At 38.9% G+C, this 23,162-nt stretch overlaps 1 protein-coding gene and 1 pseudogene across 1 annotated transcript; both read right to left on the minus strand.

The window, feature by feature from the left end:
• Positions 1–20: 20 nt before the first annotated feature.
• On the minus strand, positions 21–23,087 carry LOC131796107 (scavenger receptor cysteine-rich type 1 protein M130). The gene is given in 22 exon segments (XM_066171344.1): positions 21–670; positions 957–1,144; positions 1,650–1,973; positions 2,900–3,072; positions 3,500–3,629; positions 4,190–4,499; positions 5,322–5,462; positions 5,726–5,920; positions 6,100–6,447; positions 7,046–7,247; positions 8,170–8,542; positions 10,871–11,050; positions 14,674–14,997; positions 15,521–15,684; positions 15,790–15,919; positions 16,735–17,044; positions 17,595–17,735; positions 18,693–18,727; positions 18,730–18,886; positions 19,572–19,919; positions 20,399–20,600; positions 22,666–23,087. Coding segments are annotated over 21 exon segments (4,593 nt in total). The 5' UTR covers positions 22,884–23,087; the 3' UTR covers positions 21–670.
• On the minus strand, positions 12,093–13,259 carry LOC136280366 (uncharacterized; annotated as a pseudogene).
• Positions 23,088–23,162: the final 75 nt, after the last annotated feature.

A 23,162-nucleotide genomic window follows, 5' to 3' on the forward strand; every position in this document is an offset into this window, starting at 1 on the left:
ATACTGAAAACGGCGGTAAATGTTTTAAATCTTTCTATTACAGGTCGTCGTAATAAAATGCTTCGACCAAGACTCTTATCTAAAACACACTCAAGTAAACTAGCGAGGAATGTGACACTTGTTAGAATATCAAAGGAGGATACACCAGTAGATTCTATGATACAAAGTTTCTGAAATATAACCATCACTAACTTAATTACACATGAAACCGTTAATAGACAATAGAACACAAATGTACCATGAAAAATTTCTGAGGGAAGAGGTGAAATGAAGAGCGTCGATAAACACTTGGAAAATGCGAACACAATATGCCCAAAGCAAAGGGTTGTAACTTTTAAGTGATGGAGAAGTTTTAAGCTCACAAAATCGATATTTCAGATTTAGGCTTTACTTCAGATCATTTCAAAAGGATAGATGTTGAAGCTTTGTAAAGAGATTGATGTTCACATTAGTCTTAAATTTGTTTAAAGTTCACAACTAGACTGACTGAACACAAACGAGCGACAACAGTCCTTCTCAGGACTACACTCATCCGAATGATCAAACTACACTATTACATGTTACCACTGGGTTCAAACCATTTACTGTTTTAAATTTTAATTCAGAATTTTTCTACCAAAATGCCAAACATTTGGCTTAATCTTTCGGTCATCCTTGCTTCTTCAGTCATCTGAAATATAAAACAAATGAAATTATTTCAGTCGAGGGTAGTTTACACCATAGGCTTTTGAAAGCAATATAGGAGTCATACCGTAGCTAGGTTTTAATTCCCATCGTATATTGTGGATCAAAAGCGGGAACCTTTCAAACTCCTGCCCATTAGAATACTTCTCATGAAATTTGAGCATGCGCAAACTTTACCACCTCAGGTAGCGGATGACAAGACATCACTCTGCTCCGCCAGCCACACCCTACAAAATCTGAAATTTTGAACACGCACCGACATGTTGACCCACCTAGTTGAAGCAGAGTCCCCATTTCTTGTCCCTGCTGTAACTAGGAGTTGTTGAGCACCATTTCCTTTTGTATCTGTGTCCATCAGTTGTACAAGAATGGTATAGTTTATCTTTAAAACGGAAAGGAAACTCGCAGCATTTCCCACGTGAATTTCCTCCATACGTATCGACGCCGCTTTCGCAAGTTTCTAAAAACAATGTTCTAATGCTTGATTCAGCTCTAAAAATGTGTTCTAAGATCCCTTAAACATTCTGATATTTAAGTAGTGAGTACATAATTCCTTAGATCGTTCCCCAGTTGAGCGTGATAACTAAACTTGCCGCGCAAAATTTGGAAGAGGAAGCCTCAGTAACTGTTGGCACTGAAAATTCTTTACGTAATCACATGACAAAGGTTCTTTTACAGCAAATATATATAATTCGCCACTCAGTGCACAGTCTTGGGTACCTCTGGCTACATTACAGCGATGCTTTAAGCCCAATTATTTTGTTCCCTCTGTGTGAAATCTTCGGCAATCTCATATGGTATTATTGTAATAATAACAATTCTTAGTATCATGGTTATACTGCTATCATTATCTTAATTACTATTAAAAAAGTATACTCCAACACTTTCTTGTGCCTACATTCTACAGCATACACCAGTACGTTTTTCTTTTGTGACTTTGAATTCAGAACATAAAACTGACTTACCAATCCAGCACTTGTGAGCCATAAAAAAACTCCCGTAGTCATAAACAGAGCACTTTGCAACATTGTTCTTGAAGTCTGACTCAGCCACTTGGTTTCCAGGATTGAGTTGAATTCGAAGAAAAAAAGCTCCGCTGAAGATGCCGGTGTAGTCGATCCACTGACAGTCAATCTTATGACTGTAAATATCAAAGCATCCGGGAGATAAGCCTTGGTCACCGCCCCTGGTGCAATCCCATTTCTTCTCGAAGCCCGGATCACAATCTGTATCTTCCAAACAAAAACTGGCCTTATGCCCGTCAGCGGCTTTTCCCCAGTTACCCCGACCTTTAAAGCAAAAAGCGATTTTGTTATATATAGATAAAAGATTGAAGTGGCAAAATTGTGGAACAGTGAGAATATTTCGTTCCACCTCTTTGACAAACTAATCGCGAAGAAACTTTTGAGGTAAAAAATAAAATTAATCAACTGTATAACGATCTGGCGCCAATAACGCTTCCAACAAGAGGAATTAGTTTCCAAATGGTGGATTCGAATCGCGAATTTTTTAAACCTGGAAACATACTTTTTCCTTTTCTCGAGTTATTTTTAAAATGATACCCAATTTTTCGTAGTTATTTTTCCAACAACCTCGGCGATCTTTTTTTAAGCTCCTACTGAGTGTGGTATCGATTTCTTGTAGATTTCGACGGTGGAGTTTTGACAAACTAATTGAGGATTTTTTTTCATTCTTTGCAAGAGAAAATTCAGGGACATCATTCTTTTCTGTTGTTCTACGATTCCTCTTTATTCTCATTATGAAATTGGAATTTAATGAAGATAAATATTTTAGCCTGAAAAACTCTAAGCGAAAATCTCGCTGAGAAAATGTACTGATGGATGGAGCATGTCATTTGATAACTGAGTCCTTGCGCGCAACTGAGTTAAAAATTAGATTTCTAAAATATATTCATAAATTTCGTTACAAGAAATAATTTCGAAAAACCAAACATCAGCCGGTCAGATCGAAGGAAGTGTAATGAGCCATGAGAACAAAGATGTTGTTCGTGAGACGAGCGCTACAAGCACGGGAAAAGTGTACATCTGATTAACTAAGAATTTTAGTCTGGCTCCTTTTTTAAGGAACCAGATCCTGAGGGCAAAGTGGTTGAGTAAATACTACTGAAACCATTTCGATCTAAGTTAGACACTCAATAGGAAATCTCTCTATCCCAAAAGACTAGCTGACAAGAGCAATCATGGCTCGTACTCACGTAGCAGAGCATAGGTAGCAAATGTCTCCATAGAGTGATGGTGGCCATGACACTGGTGGTACTGCCAGGCTGACCTGGGCGAGTTCGGTCGGAAATGGTCCCATCCTCTGTTTTCAATCTTTGTTGTAAATCGTAACAGTTTTCGCATCCGGTTTCGCCTAGCCCCACTTGAACTGAGTGGCAAAAATGATTAGGATAGGTTAATTTGTACGACTATTAATTCCAAATTAATATTTTTATTAATTAATTAATAAAAATTCCAAGCGTGAAGTAGAAAGGGTTAATGGGAAATTATTGCTCACAGTCGTTAATTGTGGAAAACTACCAACGGAGCTGGCATTAAAAACATTTGCATAACATTTCCTCTTTAAATTTCCTGAACTGGCCTTGTAACAGAAGGCTAACTCTGGGCAAGGTCACTAACGAAATGTCGTTGTCAAATAAGTCCAGGAAATGAAATATTATAGTCAATTTTAAGCAAACACTCAAGAGTTTCTGGAAGATTTTTCGTGAGATCTCGAGAACATCACAAAACTCAGTTACATCACTGTTACATCAACACTTCGTTAGTTAAAATCTTACCGTCAGGGGACAACATACCTAAAGAGAACATCTGCACTTTTTGCCAAACAGTTCTCCTCATATGCACATTGCAGAAAGTCAACGTGGAGTGACTGCGTACGCATCTCTTCTCTCAAAGCTTCAGTATCGATGACGAGATCTGGTAACTCTGTTAACCAAAAGACGGTACACTGATTAGTCCAAGCTGTTATCGTTCTCTTTTTCTTTCCCTTCTTTTCATCTGCTGCCTTTACAAAATCATCTGATGGCGGATTTTTCATATAGATTTATTTATAATCAGCTTGGAATTATTATTAACAGATGTCATCCGACTCTAAATAATTCCTCTTAATATCCTAATTCTTAGGATACTCGCTATTGCTCCATCGACTACCTTAATTTCAAAAATATTTCTCCTGTCATTTTAATGTAAAGTGGTATAAGAAAGTGCCCCATCATTACATCACCCTTAATGTCTACTGTCGAAATACTCGAGCTTGTTCTTGTTTTTTCCACGTGTATAGTCCTTGAAAGGGAAGACAGCTTTCCTCTTGTGCATTGAACAACAAGAATAACCCAGAAACTGTAATGAATGGATCTGAAATCAGTGAGACTTATCTTCTACGGAAACTGATTTCATTTTGTTTGCTTTTACGCCAATTAAAACAAAATTCGTCCAGGGATACAAGTTCTCAGGCAAATCTGAACGGAAAAGTTATTGAACCTTACCATCTATGCAAATGACTCCTGCTAATTTGTGTTTGTGGCTGCAAGTTGTATTGTCCCACTGATGACGTTGACAGTTGTAAATGGAGATCTCGTCCACGCGACATATTACTCCAGACATTATAACTTTCAGATTTGTGGGGCCAAAATAATTCTGCGTAGCTGCTTGACTAGCGTATCCAAGATTCAACTGTCGGCACACCACCATTGCTTCTTCTATTCGCCAGTTATCTGCACAAACAGTTCCCCATCGTCCGTCACGAAAAACTTCCACTCGACCTTCGAAGGAATTTGCACCACCAGCGAGCCTAATCTAGGAGACAAGAACAAAGCTTGAAATTTACGACTCGAGACTCGATTCCTGTTAAATTGCATCATTATAAACAACTACATATCACGTTGTGGTAAAAATGGAAAGGATTCTTTTGAAACCCACCCTTGTTCTGCATATTTACATCATGAAGTTAGGTATGTCCTTCATTGGTGTCCCCCCCACCCAACGGCACTACTTCAGGATTTTTAGACAGTTCACCAATAGCTATCATTTTTTCGTGGCAATAGAGAGGCGCTGTAAGACAAACTGACCACTCAATCCATCTTTTAGCGCGTTAACCAAAGGCGAACGCTTTTTCTAGTATCTTACATCAGTTACCGTGATTCTCCTTTTCATGGTGCATAACTATTTTTGACGCATTTAACTTTGCATGATTTTTGAGGTTTGCCCGTCGCATCGTCGTAATATACCAAACTGAAAAGTCGTGTGCCTGAGTTAGCCTCTCATATAGCGCCTAACTTAAAGTATCTCAGCCAAGTATTTGGGTCGGAGCGACCACTTCACACAACTTTAGCGCAGTCTTGGATCAGCAGTGATTGGTCCTCCATCAAATTTGTATTTAAAATAATTGCAACGGAAGTTGTTCTTCGTTTGTTTGAAATTCTCGCTTCTCTATGGTGTTTTGATCCCTTACCAAACTATTTTGTCACAAGTAGCTTTGTATAATTTGAAACACATCTGAACAGAATTGTAGTTCCCTTGAACTGAGTTTATGAAGTAGAACCCTTTGCAATTGAAAAAAAGTTTAATATTTGTTATTTAAACAAATCAATAAATTGTTAAGAAATCCAGGGATATAACCTTATGGCCTTGAAGTTTTGGAGAATGACATTTGACGCTAGCGTCTTCATAGTGATTACATTCTGTTCTGCGCCAACCGTGATGTTGACATTGGTTGATGTTTCTCTCGTCACCCTGACAGCGTAAATTGTGCAGCATCTCCTAGAAAAGTACACAAATACGCTTAGTCAATTTTGAAAACACTCATTTGTAATGCTTCCATGGTTTCATGGTAATATGAAAAAGAAGTGCGATTTTTTCCCTATTCCGTATTTGAACCCTTATCTTAGCCCCATTCCCCCGATTAAAATCAGGTCATTTGACCAAACTGCCTTCGACTTTCACCCAACATCTTTCGCTAATATAAATATATATATAACAAATATAAATAATATATTGAAAAACATATCAGTAAAGAACTTTACCTTTCCAATACCTCTCCCAAAGTACGCGCTGTGGGCTGCTACTGCCGCTGACCCATAGCCTAAAAACCTGCAGATTACATTAGCTTCCTTCAGTGTCCAGTGGTCGTCGCATATGGTTCTCCATTCATTACGGTACTTCATTTCCACTCGCCCCTCAGAAACCATGGCACCACCTCGAAGTCGCACCACTGGAGGCTACGAATGTGCAAGTGAATTTTTTAACAATGTTAACTACCTGTCCAAGTAAAATTTAGAACCGAAATTCTTGCTTCTGTTTTTGATGTTTATTTGTTTGTTCCATCATCTCTGCAATCAAATTAATATTTTGACAAGTGTTATTGTCAAAAAAACTACTGAACAAGAGTTTTAACCACCTGCGTGATATTTTTGCGCGCGCATTTGATCCTCAGTGCTCCTCCAATCTCACATTTGTGGTGAATCCAACCTGCATGGTCACACGACACAATCGATGACTCCCATCCTTTACATGTGACTTGGTCCAGCCAATAGACGGGCTCCAAATCTTGGATGGTTTCTGTATAGGACCCATTTTTCTCAGCATTAGGAAATCCCAGTTGGCCGCACAACACGAACGAGTTCAGTTGAGTCCACTGAGAAGGACAAATGTAACCCCACTCTCCCTCGTGCTCCACTTGAACGACACCTTCTGATATGTAGTCATCAACAACTGGGCCTTGTAACTTTAAGTTCACGTGTATCACCTCAATAAAAGAAGAATCGAAATCATAACTTAAATGAGCAACAGATCTGATTTTATTACATCCTTGGGGTAAGGAATTAATTAATACTTTGTGAGTTTTCGTCAAAGAGACGGAGATATATAAGGCTTATCATGAGCTGGGTTAACCCTTTTACACCCTATCATCAGTATGCATATTCTCCATACTGTTCTCCATACATTTCCTAAGATGCTGACGGGGAGAATTTGGTTAATAATCAAGAGCTTCTTCAGTTGGTAATCATTTCCTTTATTCATGTGACCTTAATGAGTGATGCAGGAGCGATATTGTACGGAGAAATTAGATAGTGGTTACTCTTACGGGTCAGAAGGTTAATGTAGAGATGTGATAATTAAGTAGGACGGTATGTCCGTCACCCGATTTATTTATTCTATTCTCTTTTTAATCTCAGCTTCATTTGGTGTAAAGTCATGCTCACCGAGACTTGAACCCAGCCAAGTCTATCGGATGGTGCACCACTGAGAGTATTGAAAGCCACACGTGCTTTTTGAATACCCTGCCAATGATGTTAAGAATGCTCATTATGGCTCGCTTATAAGTGACATAGTATTCTTCATACCTCTCCGCTGGCTGATGATGGCTCGGGCTCGAATATTGTGTCACTTCGATGTAGCTTGCATATAACACCAGCCTGATGAGTTGAACGACAGTTGTGTTGTCCCCAGTCTCTGTGTGAGCATCTTTCAATGTCATATTCTCTACCACCGCATATGACGTCATCTAACCAAAATTTTCCATCTCCACGACCAAAGGTTAGGTGTCTAAAGACATTTTAAGCAAAATGTTAAAAATTGTTATAGATGCTGTTTGGTAAGTTATCCACACAGGGAACTCCACATAACATAAGTTATCCGCATAGGGAGATTTATTTTCTGCATACAAACCCACAGACAACCCACAATTCCTCCAATCGCTCTGACGAAGGGCTAACGCTCGAAACGTCAGCCTTTTAACTCATTACGGTGGCCTATTCACGTTTTCAACTCAGTTGTTAACACTAAATTACTTGCTATTCTCTCCCAGCGACACAGCACCACGGTCTCTTTAGAAACCAACCCCTTTTACACATAGGGAAAACTTTCCTATATACTTTCCAAATCGCTATAGGGGTAAGTTTCTAAGGAAACTATGGAAGTGCGTCGGTGAGGGGTAATTTCGTGTCATCACCTGAGTTGATAATGTAAATTGGCCCAGAGAAATAAATTTTAAAGCTGACGTTTTGAGCGTCAGCTCTCAATCAAAACGAATCAAGGGGTGGGGGTTATGTGTGGTTTAGATACCGAAAGATGGAGCTACACCATTGGTTGGGACATATGATAACGTGAAAAACACAAGAATAAATAAGTAAGTTTTTAAGTTAAAATAATCATCTTTATTGTCAAACTTCTCCTGAATTGTTCAAATGGACAATTTCATATGGTCGACCTTCAAACTGCAGTATGCATGACAAGCGTGGCGAGTGCGAGACAAACGCGAAGTGCGTGACTTGCCCTTCGTGCTGTCATCGCTCATGCCTCGCTTTTGTTATCGCTTACCTGAAAATTGACAGAATATTAACGCTCTTTCTGTTTCTGTGTTCCCTATCCACTTAGGAACCTTTAAACACCACGCATACAAAAATCATCAGCACAAAACACTAGAGGATGACATTTGCTGACCCACAAGATAGAAACGTATGCTCACCCTTTTGTAAAGCGCAACGCATCTGGATATCCAAGCATTCTACAAACTACATTGGCCGCCTTCTTGTTCCATCCATGGTCACAAACTGCTCTCCATTCGTCGTCGTATTTCACTTCAACTCGGCCTTCAAACTCGTGCTTTCCACCAATAAGTCTCACCTCTGTGCCACCGGCAAACCTCAGGCAAGAGACGAACGCGATAAGTAAAATACACATCATGTTGAGTCGATCTTCATTTGGTGCCGTCCGTTGCATAAGTGAACAAAATAATGTATTTTTATGGGTAGGCCCGCTGCCAGAAGGGAAAAACAACTGTCTTTTGTATTTGAAAATTTGTGTCGACATCAGATACGCAAGTAAAAGTATCAAATTCCCTTTTGACATTACGCAAAGGTTAGCCCATAACATTCCAAAGAACGCACGCGAGGGAGACTATAAGTATGAAAACTTTCCGCGAAGAAAGATTTGAGACAAAACAAAATAAAGGTGCTTTCATCAAGTTGTAATAAGATTATCAAACCATGGGGATCTTAGAAAAGCTTAATAGACCATGATGAGATTTTTTGTAATCATAATTGTCAGTTACATGTACTAAGAAAGAATATAAAAGCGGTTTTATTTGAGAGTTGCAGTGCTTGAGTAACAACTTGGAGTTGGGTTTGATTCGCTAGTTTAATATTCAATATAAATTCCGTGTTTCGAACAATTGACTTCGGAGTCATTACATTAATTATCTATTTTTGTAACGTTCCGCAAACTTTACTCGTGATTTACCTATTCGCTAAAAAAATACCCTTAATTCAAAACTAGAAAGAACCATTTCTCTAAAAATGAAACCACAAAAAGTATTACCTATGTATGTGATTCAGTCCCCGGTCAGGGGCGCTTCCATATCAATAATCAACCGCTCCTTAAAATAATGATCAGTTCCTCTTCTCTCATGACCCTTACATTTGATTCAAGCGTGATGTTGTAAGGAGAAATTAGAAATCAGTCACTCTGTGAGCTAAAGGGTTAAACAGCAACGTCTTCTTTACACTCATCCTTACTTTTTGGAAAATAAACAAAATAACGTCGAAAAGACGCCGGCTCAAAGCCAATAGAGACCCCGATTCATCTATTTCAACGGCAGTCAACCAAATGTTGGTGTGCTCGCAGTAATGCGAAACTGCTTCTCAGTGGTACTGTATTTCATGGGTTGAACGCAAACTGCAGCAATATATTGCACTGAAACAGTTGGCAATTGATGACGATGGGGGAGGGGGAGGAAGGGGGTTAGTGAAAGAGTAAATGATTTGGAAACAAGACTAAAAAAAATGTTGAGGGTAATTTTTAACATTCAATAAGAACACAAATAACCTGCGATACGAAATGAAAAGTAAAAGCAGTGATATTTATTTGAACAGCAAGCTCATTAAGATAGAGCGAGCACCCACGCTGAGAGCATTACACAGCGAGCATAACTACATAACAAAATGAGGTTTAATTGTGAAATTTGATCTAAAGAATGTGTTATGATGGAAGTTAAGGAAAGAAAGATAAGATAAAATAAATACTTACTCGATATTTAAGGAAGGGCAAACATCGATTGTGTAAAAAGAGTGAAATAAATACTAGAGGAGTAACAATCACATGAGCATGTTCACACGTAGCTCCCTCGGACATCTTAGAAATTATAGAGATTAACGATTTTTTTGAGCGGCTTAAGCTCTTAGAAGCCTAGTGAGTGAGGAAAAATTTCGTGCCTGAATATTTCTCGTATACGTAGGCAGAAAGATGTTGACAATGTAGTGTCAAAACTTTGCTTGTAATTTGTATAAGTTACACCAAACTCTCTCAACATTGAACCATGTAAACCCGGAGAGCGTGAGAAATATTATCTCCTACTAGCACCGAATTAAAATTTCCTGATAGTCATGTCTCAAGACATCCAAGCGGTTAAAGGCGCCCAATTACTTAACTTTCTCTGGGGTGGGTAATCTAAGAAAAATGCGCTCTACGCTTCCTTATACCTGGACAACTTTAACAGGTACATTAGAAATGTAAAATTTTTTCCAGAGATTGTATAATATATTTTCGAGGCAAAAGCTTGTAGGAAACAAATTCAATTGGCAGAAAAAGGTTTTGGAATAAAAACACTGTTACACCGAGTAATTCGCAGTATCTTCAGCTCCTGATGCAATAAAAGTTATACAAAGAGTTGCCAACAAAGGTTGCAACAAAAGTTGCAACAAAAGTTGCAACAAAAGTTTGCAAACAGTTGCAACAAAAGTTTGCAAACAGTTGCAACAAAAGTTTGCAAACAGTTGCAACAAAAGTTTGCAAACAGTTGCTAAGGCTTCCGAGGGAGAACTGCCAGCAAACGTCCAAGGCTAGACATGCTCGACGTAAACCCCCCCCCCCCCCCCGAAGGTGCTAAATGTTAACTGAAGGCTCATTTGAGTCATGTTATGAGATCGACAAGTAATAGTAGCAAAGTAATAATAAAATATGATGACTACTTTTTAAGCTTACGATAACTCTATGGTTGATATATTGCCAACATTGTAGGACACAAAAATCCTTGATTTCCACCCCTTCTCTACTAGCAACGACTTGCACCTCCCTCCCCTCCCGCCTTGAGCAAAGTCATATTTCACATTGCATTCGATATATGGCTTTTGAAATAATCATGTTTGGGATGCAGGTCAGTTTAATATTTTAATCGTAACATATTCCCCACTTTTTGTCTTTTTTAAACTCATATGTGGTAGAGCACCACCTTTTGATAAAACCATCCGTGGTACAGTCATGATAGAGTTTGCCTTTATAGAGGAACGGGAACACGCAGCAGTTCCCTCCGGAATTTCCACCGTGTGTATCGATCCCACTCTCACAGTCCTCTGCGAAGAAAACAAACAAACAAACTCCGATTGTTATTTAGAAACCCCTCTGAGCAGTCACAAAGTCCAAAAACGGTGTAAATTTGAAAATATATATGAAATTTTTATACCTTTATTTTCTCATAAAAAAGAAACTTTTTACAAGAAAACAAGATATATATATATATATATTTAATATATGTTTCAAAATTACAACGTTTTTGAAAACGGGTGTATATATATATATATATATATATAGATATATAAATGAATGTGGGGGTAGAGTCTACCTTGGCATAAAGTGCTCAATGCTGTGGTAATAGAGCTAAGTATACATACGTTAAAGAATTAAAGAAGACGCATCGATTCCCTGTGACTCTGAGTTTCGCGCCTAAGCGCTCGTCTGACGAGCGCTTAGGCGCGAAACTTAGAGTCACAGAGAATCGATGCGTCCTCTTTAATTCTTTAACTTATTTATATATATATATATATATAAATAAATATTATGAGAGGAAAAAACGACGCAACTACATATCCCGACAAGCCTGTTTCGTGAATCGCTTCACTCTTCAGGGGTTTAATGAAAGAATATTCATGTGACTATCGTTTATATACTAAGAAAATTTACATAATGCGCGGTAAACTTAAAACTTTAAAGTTCAGCTGTTGCGTAGCAACGCTTTGTTTCTGTGTCGGCATGAAGATACGAGTTCGTTACGCTTATTTAGTGATGAGAGGTCGGGTCGGTAAATTATCAGGAATTTCTCTTTTAGGCATAGGTTGCATCTTTTACTGGAGCTGCTGTAGGGAGAGTTAGATGATAAGACGCGCCATGAAATAGAGTAGTCAATGTTGTCGTTCTTGAGTGTCCAGATGTGTTTGCTAAGTTCGGTAGAGTTTTTGTGCTTGGCGTGGCGGAATGATGCGGTGTGATTTCTGTGTCTTGTTTTATATATATATATATCTTGTTTTATATATATATATATAGAATTTGCACAATGGAGAATGTGCTTCCGTTTTCAACGCTTTATTAAAGACCCGACGCGTTTCGGCATTTGCCTTCCTCAGGGGCCTTAACATGCAATTGTTACAGAGTCGTAATTGGTTAATTGTGTGACGTAGTACAGTGCATGTTGCTTAATTAAATGCTGAGTAAAATCTCTCGTAAACAATTAGTGTTTCTAATTGGTTAACAGTTTTAAAACCTTTATAACGTATGTTATAAACAATTTATGTACCTAAAACTTTATAAAGGTTTTCGCGTAAAAGCTTTATCCAGTTCTTTTGTTTAGTCCATATGGCTGAAAGGAGTTTAATGTTCTTTGCCAAAAAATCTCTCTTTCTCTAAGGACTTCTTTCTTTTTGTCAGTCTCTAAATGATCTTTTCGGATTTGCTCTATAATGGTTATGGTAACATTATTGTTAAAGTCGTGAGTTCGTTTGTTATGTAAAAAGTGTTCCGTGAGTTCGCAGCTACTCACTCCCTTTTTAATATGGTTTCTGTGATTGTTTAACCGTAGGTTAAATGCAGTTTCGCTTTTGCCAATGTATTGAAGTTTGCAAATGTTGCACTCGATTATGTAAATGATCCATGACGATTGGCAGTCCACTGTATGAAATATGGTATAGGTCTTGTTGTTATTGGGACTGGTGAAAGTTGTGGTCTGGTTGATCTTTTTACACCAACTACACTTCGTTCTTTCACATGCTCTACATCCCTTTGGTATCAAATTCTGAGGTGTTTCATTTACAAATCTTTAACGAACAAGTCTGTCTCGTAGACTTTTAGGTCGTCGGTAGGCAACTAAAGGTGGCTTGTTGAAGATGAGTGATAATCTTTCTTTTGATTTGAGAAAGTTCCAATTTCGTTTAGCAATTTCTGCAATAAATGTGGTATGGGGGTTGAATGTAGTAACCAGAGGAATTCGATCTGTTCACGTTCACGTTCTTTGGTCTGTAAACATTCCTCTTGAGTCAATGTTAGCACTTTCTGCATTTCGTGGAGAACTTTGCGTTGTGCATAACCACACGCTACAAAGAAATCCGAATATTCCAGGACTCGTTTCTTCAATGTGTCTGTTGAAGAGCATATTCGCCTCAACCTCAAGGCTTGACTGTATGGGATGCTCCGTTTCAGATGAGGTGGATGTGCTGATGTCCAATGGAGGTATGGATGAGTATCAGTTGGTTTCTGATAAACATCTGTACTGATGTTGCCTTGATTGTCCTTTAGAACGGTCGTATCAAGGTCGTAATCATACACTGAACATATATAGATATATATATAGATATAACTAACTGCAGACAGTACTGTTTCGGCCTTCTGGGCCTCATCAGTGCAGTGCTGATGTTAGGATGGAGGTAAGACCATATAGCCACCCCAAGTGATCTCACATATGTGGGATCATCTAAGCCATGCCAGAGTGCTCAAACTAGATAAACTAGTGAGCATGCATAATGCTAGCATCAATGACTCATCCTAGTAGAGTGCTCAATTTGGGCATGAAAGCAAAGCTTTGTATGCCAAAGAGCTATATCTAACTGCAGACATTGTATATAGACATATATATAGATATATATATATATATTTATAGATATCATCTAACTCTCCCTACAACAGCTCCAGTAAAAGATGCAACCTCTGTCTAAAAGAAAAATTCCTGATAATTTACCGACCCGACCTCTCATCACTAAATAAGCGTAACGAACTCGTATCTTCATGCCGACACAGAAACAAAGCGTTGCTACGCAACAGCTGAACTTTAAAGTTTTTAAGTTTACCGCGTATTATGCAAATTTTCCTAGTATATAAACGATAGTCACATGAATATTCTTTCATTAAACCCCTGAAGAGTGAAGCGATTCACGAAACAGGCTTGTCGGGAAATGTAGTTACGTCCCTTTTTTTCCTCTCGTAATATTTATCCTGCTCTGCTTCAACGTATTGAGCACTGTTCCACGCGAAAATCGACTTGCAGACTTCCTATTTATAGATATATATATATATATATATATATTCGACGACCTATAGTCATCGATGAAAATGCCTTAAATTGGAAATGAAGTTGATGAATACGGGAGATCATCATCTGTTACATCAATCTTGCATACCAATATTTTCAGTTTTCCCGAAACAGATAAAAAATGATAAAAAAAAATTGCGCATAGTTTCCACAAAACAAAACGCTGAAAATCTACCATCTTCCTTCAAGAGCAACGATCGGCGCAGGACACTCTGTATCTCTTTACTTAACTGTAGAACTTGAAAAGTTCGAAAATTGGAACATAGTAGTTTTATTGCTTCGTTGATGTTCCGGTACTAAAGTTAAAAAATCACAAATATTAGTTCGTAGTTGAGATATCAGTCATCTCTGATGGAAACTAGAAACTTTCCGTATTTATTCAGTTACCACACTATTGTTTGCAAGAAATAAATTGGATTCTAAATAAACGCCGCCCTCGAATAAACGCCACACTCGAATCACGAAAAATATAATAAACGCCGCGGCGTTTAATCGAGTAAATACGGCAGTTCCCTCAAAACACAAAAATTGCCAGCATGTAAAATAGTACCCCTGCAAGAATTGAATACTTTACGGTAGCAGAAGATTCATCACGTTATTGTGATCTATTATCAGACTCACCCAGCCAACACCTGAGTGCATAAACATAGGTTCCGTAATCATACACTGAACATTTGGCTACGTTGTTCTTGAAATCTGATTCAGCCACTTGGTTGCCTGGATTGATGTGAACACGAAGATAAAACGCGCCGTGTACGAAATCAGTACAGTCCACCCACTGGCAGTCGATGTTATAGTGATAAATGTCATAACATCCTGGTGATATGCCCTGATCTCCCATATCAGTACAGTTCCAAACTTTGTCAAACCCAGAATCGCATTTGGTGTCTTCTAAACAGAAACTAGCTTTGTGTCCTTGGGAAACCTTTTTCCCGCTCCTCTGACCTAAAACGCAAGGAGTGAAACTTAAAGACTTTATTTAAGCCCTTATGGTAGAATGAAACAGCTATATCATCACCTATCAAAATTCCTATCTATTGGCTGACCCAATATTTGCCCAGCTTAAGTGAAAGGAGGATCTATGAGGATTTTGAAATGGTTTGTGATGATTTCCGGAAACGTAGCACATCCCACGCTAGCATCTCTCAAAAACAACACAAAAAGGAACTAAAGCACCGACGAACAATAGCAAAAAAAACACAATTGTGTGAAACAAAAAGGTCTTTATCGGAGCTTTCTACAATTCTTAAAAAAATGAAATAAAATAGGATACAACAAAGATCAAAATATAGTTAACCAAAGGGAGAATTTGATCGTGTTCCATTTATGGAACTGATTCATTTCGTTCAAACACCGTCAGCAGACCCAATACATTCGCAATTTAAAGTGTCGCCATGGTGATTGACTATTTCGTTTTTACCTTTAAACTGACCGTAGGTTCACGGCATCAGCAATAATTTGTACTTACGAAGGAGGTCGTAAGAAGAGAATGTTTCCATGGAGTGATAATGTTGGTGGCATTTGTGCCACTGCCAAGTTGACTTGTCAGCTTTTGGTCTGAAGTGATCCAACCCTCTGTTTTCAACTTGAACACTGAATCGTAATAGTCGCCTGCGATAAGTGTCTGAATATCTGAAACCGACATGAGAACATGATCAACGTCATTGTGTAAGTCGTAAAACTGTTGAGACAAGGTAGAACTAAGTTCTTGTCTACAAATATTTTTGAAAATTTTACCTTAAAAAACGTGCTGCAGACGGACTGAGACAGTTTTCTTCCATAGCACATCTCAGCGCCGATAAGGGAAAAACATTCAATTCCATGTAACTTCTGAGAATATCGGTGTTAACGACAAGGTCAGGTAGAGCTAAGGAGGGAAAGAATACTTCAATCACGCGACTCTATTTTCTGAAAGAGATTCATAGATCTCCAGAAAAAGTCGGGAAGGGATTTCGATCTCGTTTGAGTGAGCAAAGGAAAGGTTACGAATGCGTGTTAGACAGCTACATCTCTGTGAAAAACAGACCGAGTGAGTACAAATAGCTACTCATAGGTACACAAGAGAAATGCAAAGTCATTGTTGAAAATTTTTTGACCGTCATCTTTTTTTATCGAGTGGCTATGGCAATGGTATAACTTATGATGTTAAAGTGCGAAAGCACACATCTTTCATCATCAAATGACCATTCCCTCAAAAAGAAAACAAGTTAACTTCACAACCACTTTAACATTTCTGCAAATTTCTTTCGTTAAATGATAATATAAATGATAAAAAATCACACGCGTCTGATTGGCTGAAAACAATTGTATTTTTCATGTGACAAGAGTGCAAAGTTGCAACAAGAATAAAAGCGCGCGCTGCCAATATTTCGTCCGTCTTGACCTCTGTGATGCGTTTTTCATGTAAATTATTAACAAGCAACATCATGACATGATTTCTCGTGCAACTTGGTGAAAATAAGCACCTGTAAATTTTCAAAGAAAAAAAAATTGCACGAGCTCGTTTGAAAAATTTACTCTTGTTAATCAACCCCAAATTGCACGTGAAATCATATTGTTACCTGTACGAAATGGACCGCTAAGTGCCACGTGCAAACTCTTAAGAACCATAATACTGAGTGTTATTGAATATAGCTTTTGTATCACACGTGACTGAACATGCAAAGAGTGTAAAAGTCTTACCACTAACGCACACGACTCCAGCTGACTTCTTCTTGTCACTGCAGGTGGTGTTTTTCCACTCATCATGCTCACAATGGTAAATAGAGATATCGTTTATATGACATTGAACTCCAGACATGATAACTTCAAGATCTGTTCGACTGAAGTTTTGTTCCGTAACTGCTTCACTGGCATATCCAAGATTCAACTGTCGGCAAACTGTCATAGCTTCTTCTATTCCCCACCCTTCAGCGCAGACGGTTCCCCATTTTCCATCATATAAGACTTCAACCCGACCCTCAAGATGGTTTGCGCCGCCCCTAATGCGAACCTGCAACAGAAGGCCAAAACGAAATGGTACTTGTGTGAACTTGTCGAATCCAAAGTCAACATGCTACTGCCTTCTTAAAACCAAACGTTAGTGTAAAAGCCTATTCTCATTTGCTGGCCAAATACAAACCAGTATCTTTTTAACCACATCAGTTACACAGTTTCGTTATTTACTAGAACAGTGGATACCGTGGAAGGTGCGCTCTGATTGGCTACTCGAACTCTGAATATTCTTTGTTATTCACCTCTAAGCAACTCGCGCCGGAAAAATATTGGAATCGTCGTAGGAATAAATAAGTTAAAATCATCTTTTCATGCTATATTTTCTCATTGTTTTAGTATACATTAATATATCATATCAATAAAGGAATTCCACCAATATCCCTCTTTAAACACCTCAGGTGGGAAACATTGATTTCCTTCCTTGCTCCCAGCAAAACAAATTGTCCAAGTTACCTTTTCACATGAAATGAGATTTCATTTACGGTGATAGACATATGATATACATATACAGACAGATGTATTATTTTAGTTAACATTATATTGCCTACCTCATGGCCTTGAAGGGAAGGCACGTGACATCTAACACCAGCGTCCTCGTGATGATTACAGTTGGACTTGAGCCATCTTCTTTTCTTACACTGTCTAATACTCTTCTCAGTACCCACACAATATACATCATCGAGCATGATCTGAGTTCAAAATTAAAATAACGAAATCAACGGTTGTCATTTCCTATATACGTTAACACGTAAAGAAACACAGCTACCTCTTGGCTTAATAGCAAACCACCGTTTGGGAAATGAGTTCACGCTTCTCCCCCTCCTCTTCTCTCGGAAAGGCACAGACTCGAGAGAGATGGACATCGAGCATACGGTTCTTCCCAGGTTGGTCCATTGCAAGTTTCTCCGGGAATTTGTCATGATGGCTTGACACATTACCCCGCCCATTCCGTATTGTGTGCTCGCTTTTTTTTTGGATAAGGCTCTTAGAGAATTTTTTTCCTGGTACAGTCGGCTCTCACCTTGCGGACACCTCGCTATTACGGACACCCCGCCATTGAAGACAAGAGTCAGTCCCCCCGGCGAAACGCATAAAGAAATGACTGAAATTAACTCTCGTTATTACGGACTCTCTCTATTACGGAAATGCAGACACTTTCATGCCCCCCCCCCCCCCCCCAGCGCGACATTTTACTTTTTTTTTTCTCTCGCAATAACGGACACTTGAGTACTTCATCCAAAATCCTGACTCACATGATAAAAAGCGACATTACGACAAAGGAAAATAAACAAACCGTTCTTCAATTGGATGCGAACATGAAATGATTTCTGTTTGCGGCCGGATTTTGTCCGGTTCACGAAGCCACGTTAGAATCTTTCTGTTAGCATAGTTGCATATTATTTCATATGTACAGAGACAAAATGATTTTTTTCTCTCGTACCCCGCTATTACGGACTCTCGTTATTACGGACACGTCTCTGAGGGTGTCTGCAATAACGGGAGTCGACTGTAATCGCTTAATACTCTTAGCCCGACACCGTTACTCGCGGTAGAAACAGTGCAAATAAATAAAAAAATAAAAAATACCACTGAGTATAGATTATTGTAAAGGTAGACGACAGTGTTTCCTGGGCATGATATAATACCTTTCCAATTCCTCTTCCATAGTACGCATTTTTGTTGCTATTTCCGCTGTACCGTAACCCATTGACCTGCAGACCACATTAGCTTCTCTTATGGTCCAGTGATCATCACAAATGGTGCCCCAATATCTGTTATTCTGTACCTCCACACGCCCCTCCGATACCAGGGCCCCACTTCGCAATCTCACGTCTGGTGGCTACAAAGAGGAAAAACAAGGTCCAAAAGTGCTACCTGATGTCAAAAGGCAGCAGTGTAGTGGCCCAAATTTCTGCAGTGAAAACCGAAACCTTGCAGTTTGGCTGCTTTTGTTAACATTAAGTTTTACGTCTAGAAGAAAAACTGGTGTCACATGATGAACGCTGTCCGATCTCTTGAAAGGATAACCGCAACAAAGAGATCAAAAATTGATACAAACTTTTGTTTCCTGGCTTACAGACGGACCCTCATTGAATGTTTAAAAACGAAACAACCCCCCCTCCTGGCTCTTCGGTAAATCAGGGTGTAATGCGCGAGGCTGTAAAATAGTCCTGAATATCTAATATCTACTTTTGAAGCTTCTCTTACTGCGCTTATTCGCGTTGTGCAAAACATGTAATCTGTTAGTGAATAAAATTATCTTTCTGGTCCCGTGCTGCCGATCTGACGATAACGGGCGAGAGAGTTAGCTTTTTTTCGTATTCAGTGCTTCAAACAGGCAGTATTTAACTTTCACATTGCGCTATCATCGAGAGAGAAAGCCCAAAGCAAGTTAAATTCGATCGAAAGGAAAGCATAAGACTTGAAAAAAAATAAAATTCCGATAGCTGCTTTAAGACTAGAGAGATTTGATTCCTTTTGGCTTTCCTGTATCTGTTAACTGCGGTTTGTATCAAGATACTCACTTTTTTGATTAATCGTCTGACACACTCGATCCTCACCGCTTCCCCCTCTTCACATTGATGACTACCCCACCCTGCATGGTCACATGACACAATCGATGACTCCCATCCTTTGCACGTCACCTGGTCCAGCCAATAGACGGGCTCCAAATCTTGGATGGTTTCTTTATGGGACTTAAGTTTCTCAGCGTTAGGAAATCCCAGTTGGCCGCACAGCACGAACGAGTTTAGTTGAGTCCATTGCGAAGGACAAATATAACCCCACTTTCCTTCATGCTCCACTTGAACAACACCTTCTGATATGTAGTCATCAACAACTGGGCCTTTTAACCTTATGTTGACTTTTGAAACCTGTATTGAGATTAGAAAGAAAGAAACATGTCATGCAATCTTGGATTCCCTTTGCGTGAATGAAACATGTACGGTTTTTTCACCATCCTTAAGAGGAGGTCTATTCCAACAGAACCAACACAGATCCGCCCACAGTTTTTTTTAAAGGTTGGTCTTTCAGGCACTATAAACAAAAACGTTTCTTAAATCATCAATTGGTAGATACGTATATTTTTCGGCACCTTTTTGAAGTCTGATCGATCATTGTTTACGCTATATTCTAGACTGACTTTTTTTTCATCATAGTCCGGAGAAATAAAGCGTCATATAACGATTGATTTGTTCAAGTAATGCGCACCCTCTGATTGGTCGAGGATTACATCGTGTCTTGCTCGCTCTCATTGAATCTACAAGCAAAATCATTGGAAATTTCAATCTAGTTTGTGATTAGGAACCGGATTAAAAAATGATGTTATCGACTAAATTTAACAAGATTATACCTGACCGCTGGCTTGCGAAGGCTTGGGCTCAACAATGAGGTCATTCAAACGCTGTCTGCAAACAGCACCAGCCTGACTATAGATTTGACAGTTGTTTCGGCCCCAGGGCCTATGCGAACACTTATCAATCGAATCCTCCTCTCCAGAGCATTTGACGTCATCAAGCCAGAACTTCCCATTTCCAACGCCAAATGCATGATGCCTAGGGAGCCAAGCAAATGGAATACTCAGAGTTAACTTGAGTTTGGGTAGAAGTTGTGAGATTTAACCAAAATTAGCCATGTGTTGTGATGATTTTTAAGGCGCGAGTGCTTATTTTTCAATTTCCTTGCCATGCAAATGACTTTTACTACGACTCAAACTTGAAAGGATGACTTCTTTGAAGGGCTTAGATTGTGCTGTTACTCGGAGATGTCTGTTGGGAACTATCAAAAAACCCAGTTCCTGGTGATTTGACAATCTGTGTACCCTAGTAACAAATTTCACAATGATCAATTGTATATGGACTTTATGTTAACCAATCCTTAAAGTGTACATACATTAAACATCCCCGCAGACTTTGCGACGAGTGACAGCCAATGATGGTCATGCTGACTTGCATACCGTAGAACTTTCCAGAACATTTCATCCAGTCACGAATTTACTATGTAATATTACTAAACTGAACAGTTATTATATAAGCTTCTGGAATGTTCTAGAACACTTTGTGAATATACATAAAGACTCACTTATGTAGTAGCAGAAGTAGTTGTTGTTGTCGGAGCGACGACTATTTTGAAAGCTATACCGAGAGAGAATTACTGCGGAAGATTGCTTATTTCAAGGAACTTTGGAGACAGCAGTGAGAATGTGTCAGTGGTGAGCCAGGATATAGACTGTGGTGGGCTTAATTAAGTTTATTAACGATAAGTATTGTATTGTTTTTAGAAGTCGCTCCTTGTTAAGAACATTACTCGCTGTTTAATAAAGTAGTTGAGTTTGTGGGATTGTAGTGTTTCTCTGTCCGTTAGATTATACCATAACAGTGAATTAAAATCGATTACTACCGAATTTCCGTCATATATTAAAAATGATTTCATCCGCAGTAACTGGAATCCTTCATGGCAGGAACAAGTTTTCATTTCCCTTCAGAGCCCAAAATAAAAAAATAAAATAAGAACGTTCAGCCTCAGCCCCAAAGTCAGACGTTTTTATAAAAAAAAGATAGTGTACTGTATGATAGTTTTTTTTGGTCAGAGTGGTTCTGTTTAAGTTAATGCCAATTGGTTGCTGCGAAAAGCCGTTCTGTGAATCAAATAGCCGAGATTTACATGAATATTTGGAAGGTGGAAAGCTGAGAGCTAGAAGGGTAAAAATTTCAAAAAGGAAGTCATTTCGACAAACGATTATCATTCATCACGGACCGTTTAACAGCAAACATGTCAATCAAATTATGGTAGCGAATCACTAACCATCCTCGATCTTTGATTGGACAAAGAGAAATACAAGATTGACAGAGGAAAGAAAGCTCTAAATATATATTTTTCCTTAGCATTAAATCTTTTGGTTCTCCAAAATTACCAGCTATGCAGGATGCAGGCTATTCAGTGCTCAAAATTATATACATGTACCAGATGTAAGTTACGCAATATTTTAAGACTGGTAACAGAAGGCCAGCACTTAACGACATACTTTGTAGAGCAGATACACCAAGTCACAAATGCATTAATAGTAGCAGGAGGGTGTCTGAGAACGTAATAACATCTCACGCAGTCATTTTGTTATCTGACATGAAACATTTTTCAATCAATGTGTTGCCCATATATCTTCACCGCGGGCATTTCCGTGCGAAGACTTAGTGTCACACAATCTTTCCTCCAAGGGGCAAGAGATGAGCCCAAGAGAAGATCTCTACTCAGACCTGTACAGACAGAACTCCAGCTTAGTCGCCTCCCAATGACTCGTGTTCTCACGGACAATTTAAAATGGCTCTAGCGGATGAGCCCTAATGCTAAACTTTAGTCCATTACGTAATTGCTGGGTTCTTTTACAATTAAAATTAAAAATAACATTAGCCATACAGTTTCTTAATTTTACTTGTTGAGTCAACTGGAATTTCCTCTTATTCATGACATCACCAAAATGTAAACGGTCTTACAAAGAGTCGCAGACTGAGCTCAAAATTATGCTACTTACAAAAATTTCAGTGCAGCCCTAAACAGAAACTTTTGACCATCAACCTAAGATGTTTCTTCAGGTATACAAGCAACAAATCATATGATACAGACCCCTTGGTATACCGCAGCACATCGGGGAATCCAAGCATGCGGCAGACTACTCTGGCCCCGTTCCTGTCCCAGCCGTGATCACAAACAGCTTTCCACGTACCATTGTATAACACCTCAACTCGTCCCTCGTAAAAGTGCTTTCCACCTTTTAAACGAACTAGAACGCCTCTTGAAATCTCAATGCTTGTCAGTACTAATCCGAGTAAAATCCAATTCATTGCACTTAAAACGTCGATAACGAGAATTCCAACGACAACAACAAATTCGTTTCGATCTGTTCCACCAAAATAATTCGAATCAGCTATGTAAGCAGCGCGAGGACAAAGGTATATGCGACATTTCACTCAATTTATCCAAAACATGAAATCAGATCTCCCCCGGGACTGCTGGTGAGTTCACTGAACAGACATCCCTTGTTTCAATTCCAGCAGTAGTCAGAACACAATAATTCTTTATGATGTCACAAAACGCTGAGAAGCGTGTTCACAGTATCCGGT

Source organism: Pocillopora verrucosa, chromosome 1 (genome assembly GCF_036669915.1).
Source record: "Pocillopora verrucosa isolate sample1 chromosome 1, ASM3666991v2, whole genome shotgun sequence".
Classification (NCBI taxonomy): domain Eukaryota; kingdom Metazoa; phylum Cnidaria; class Anthozoa; order Scleractinia; family Pocilloporidae; genus Pocillopora; species Pocillopora verrucosa.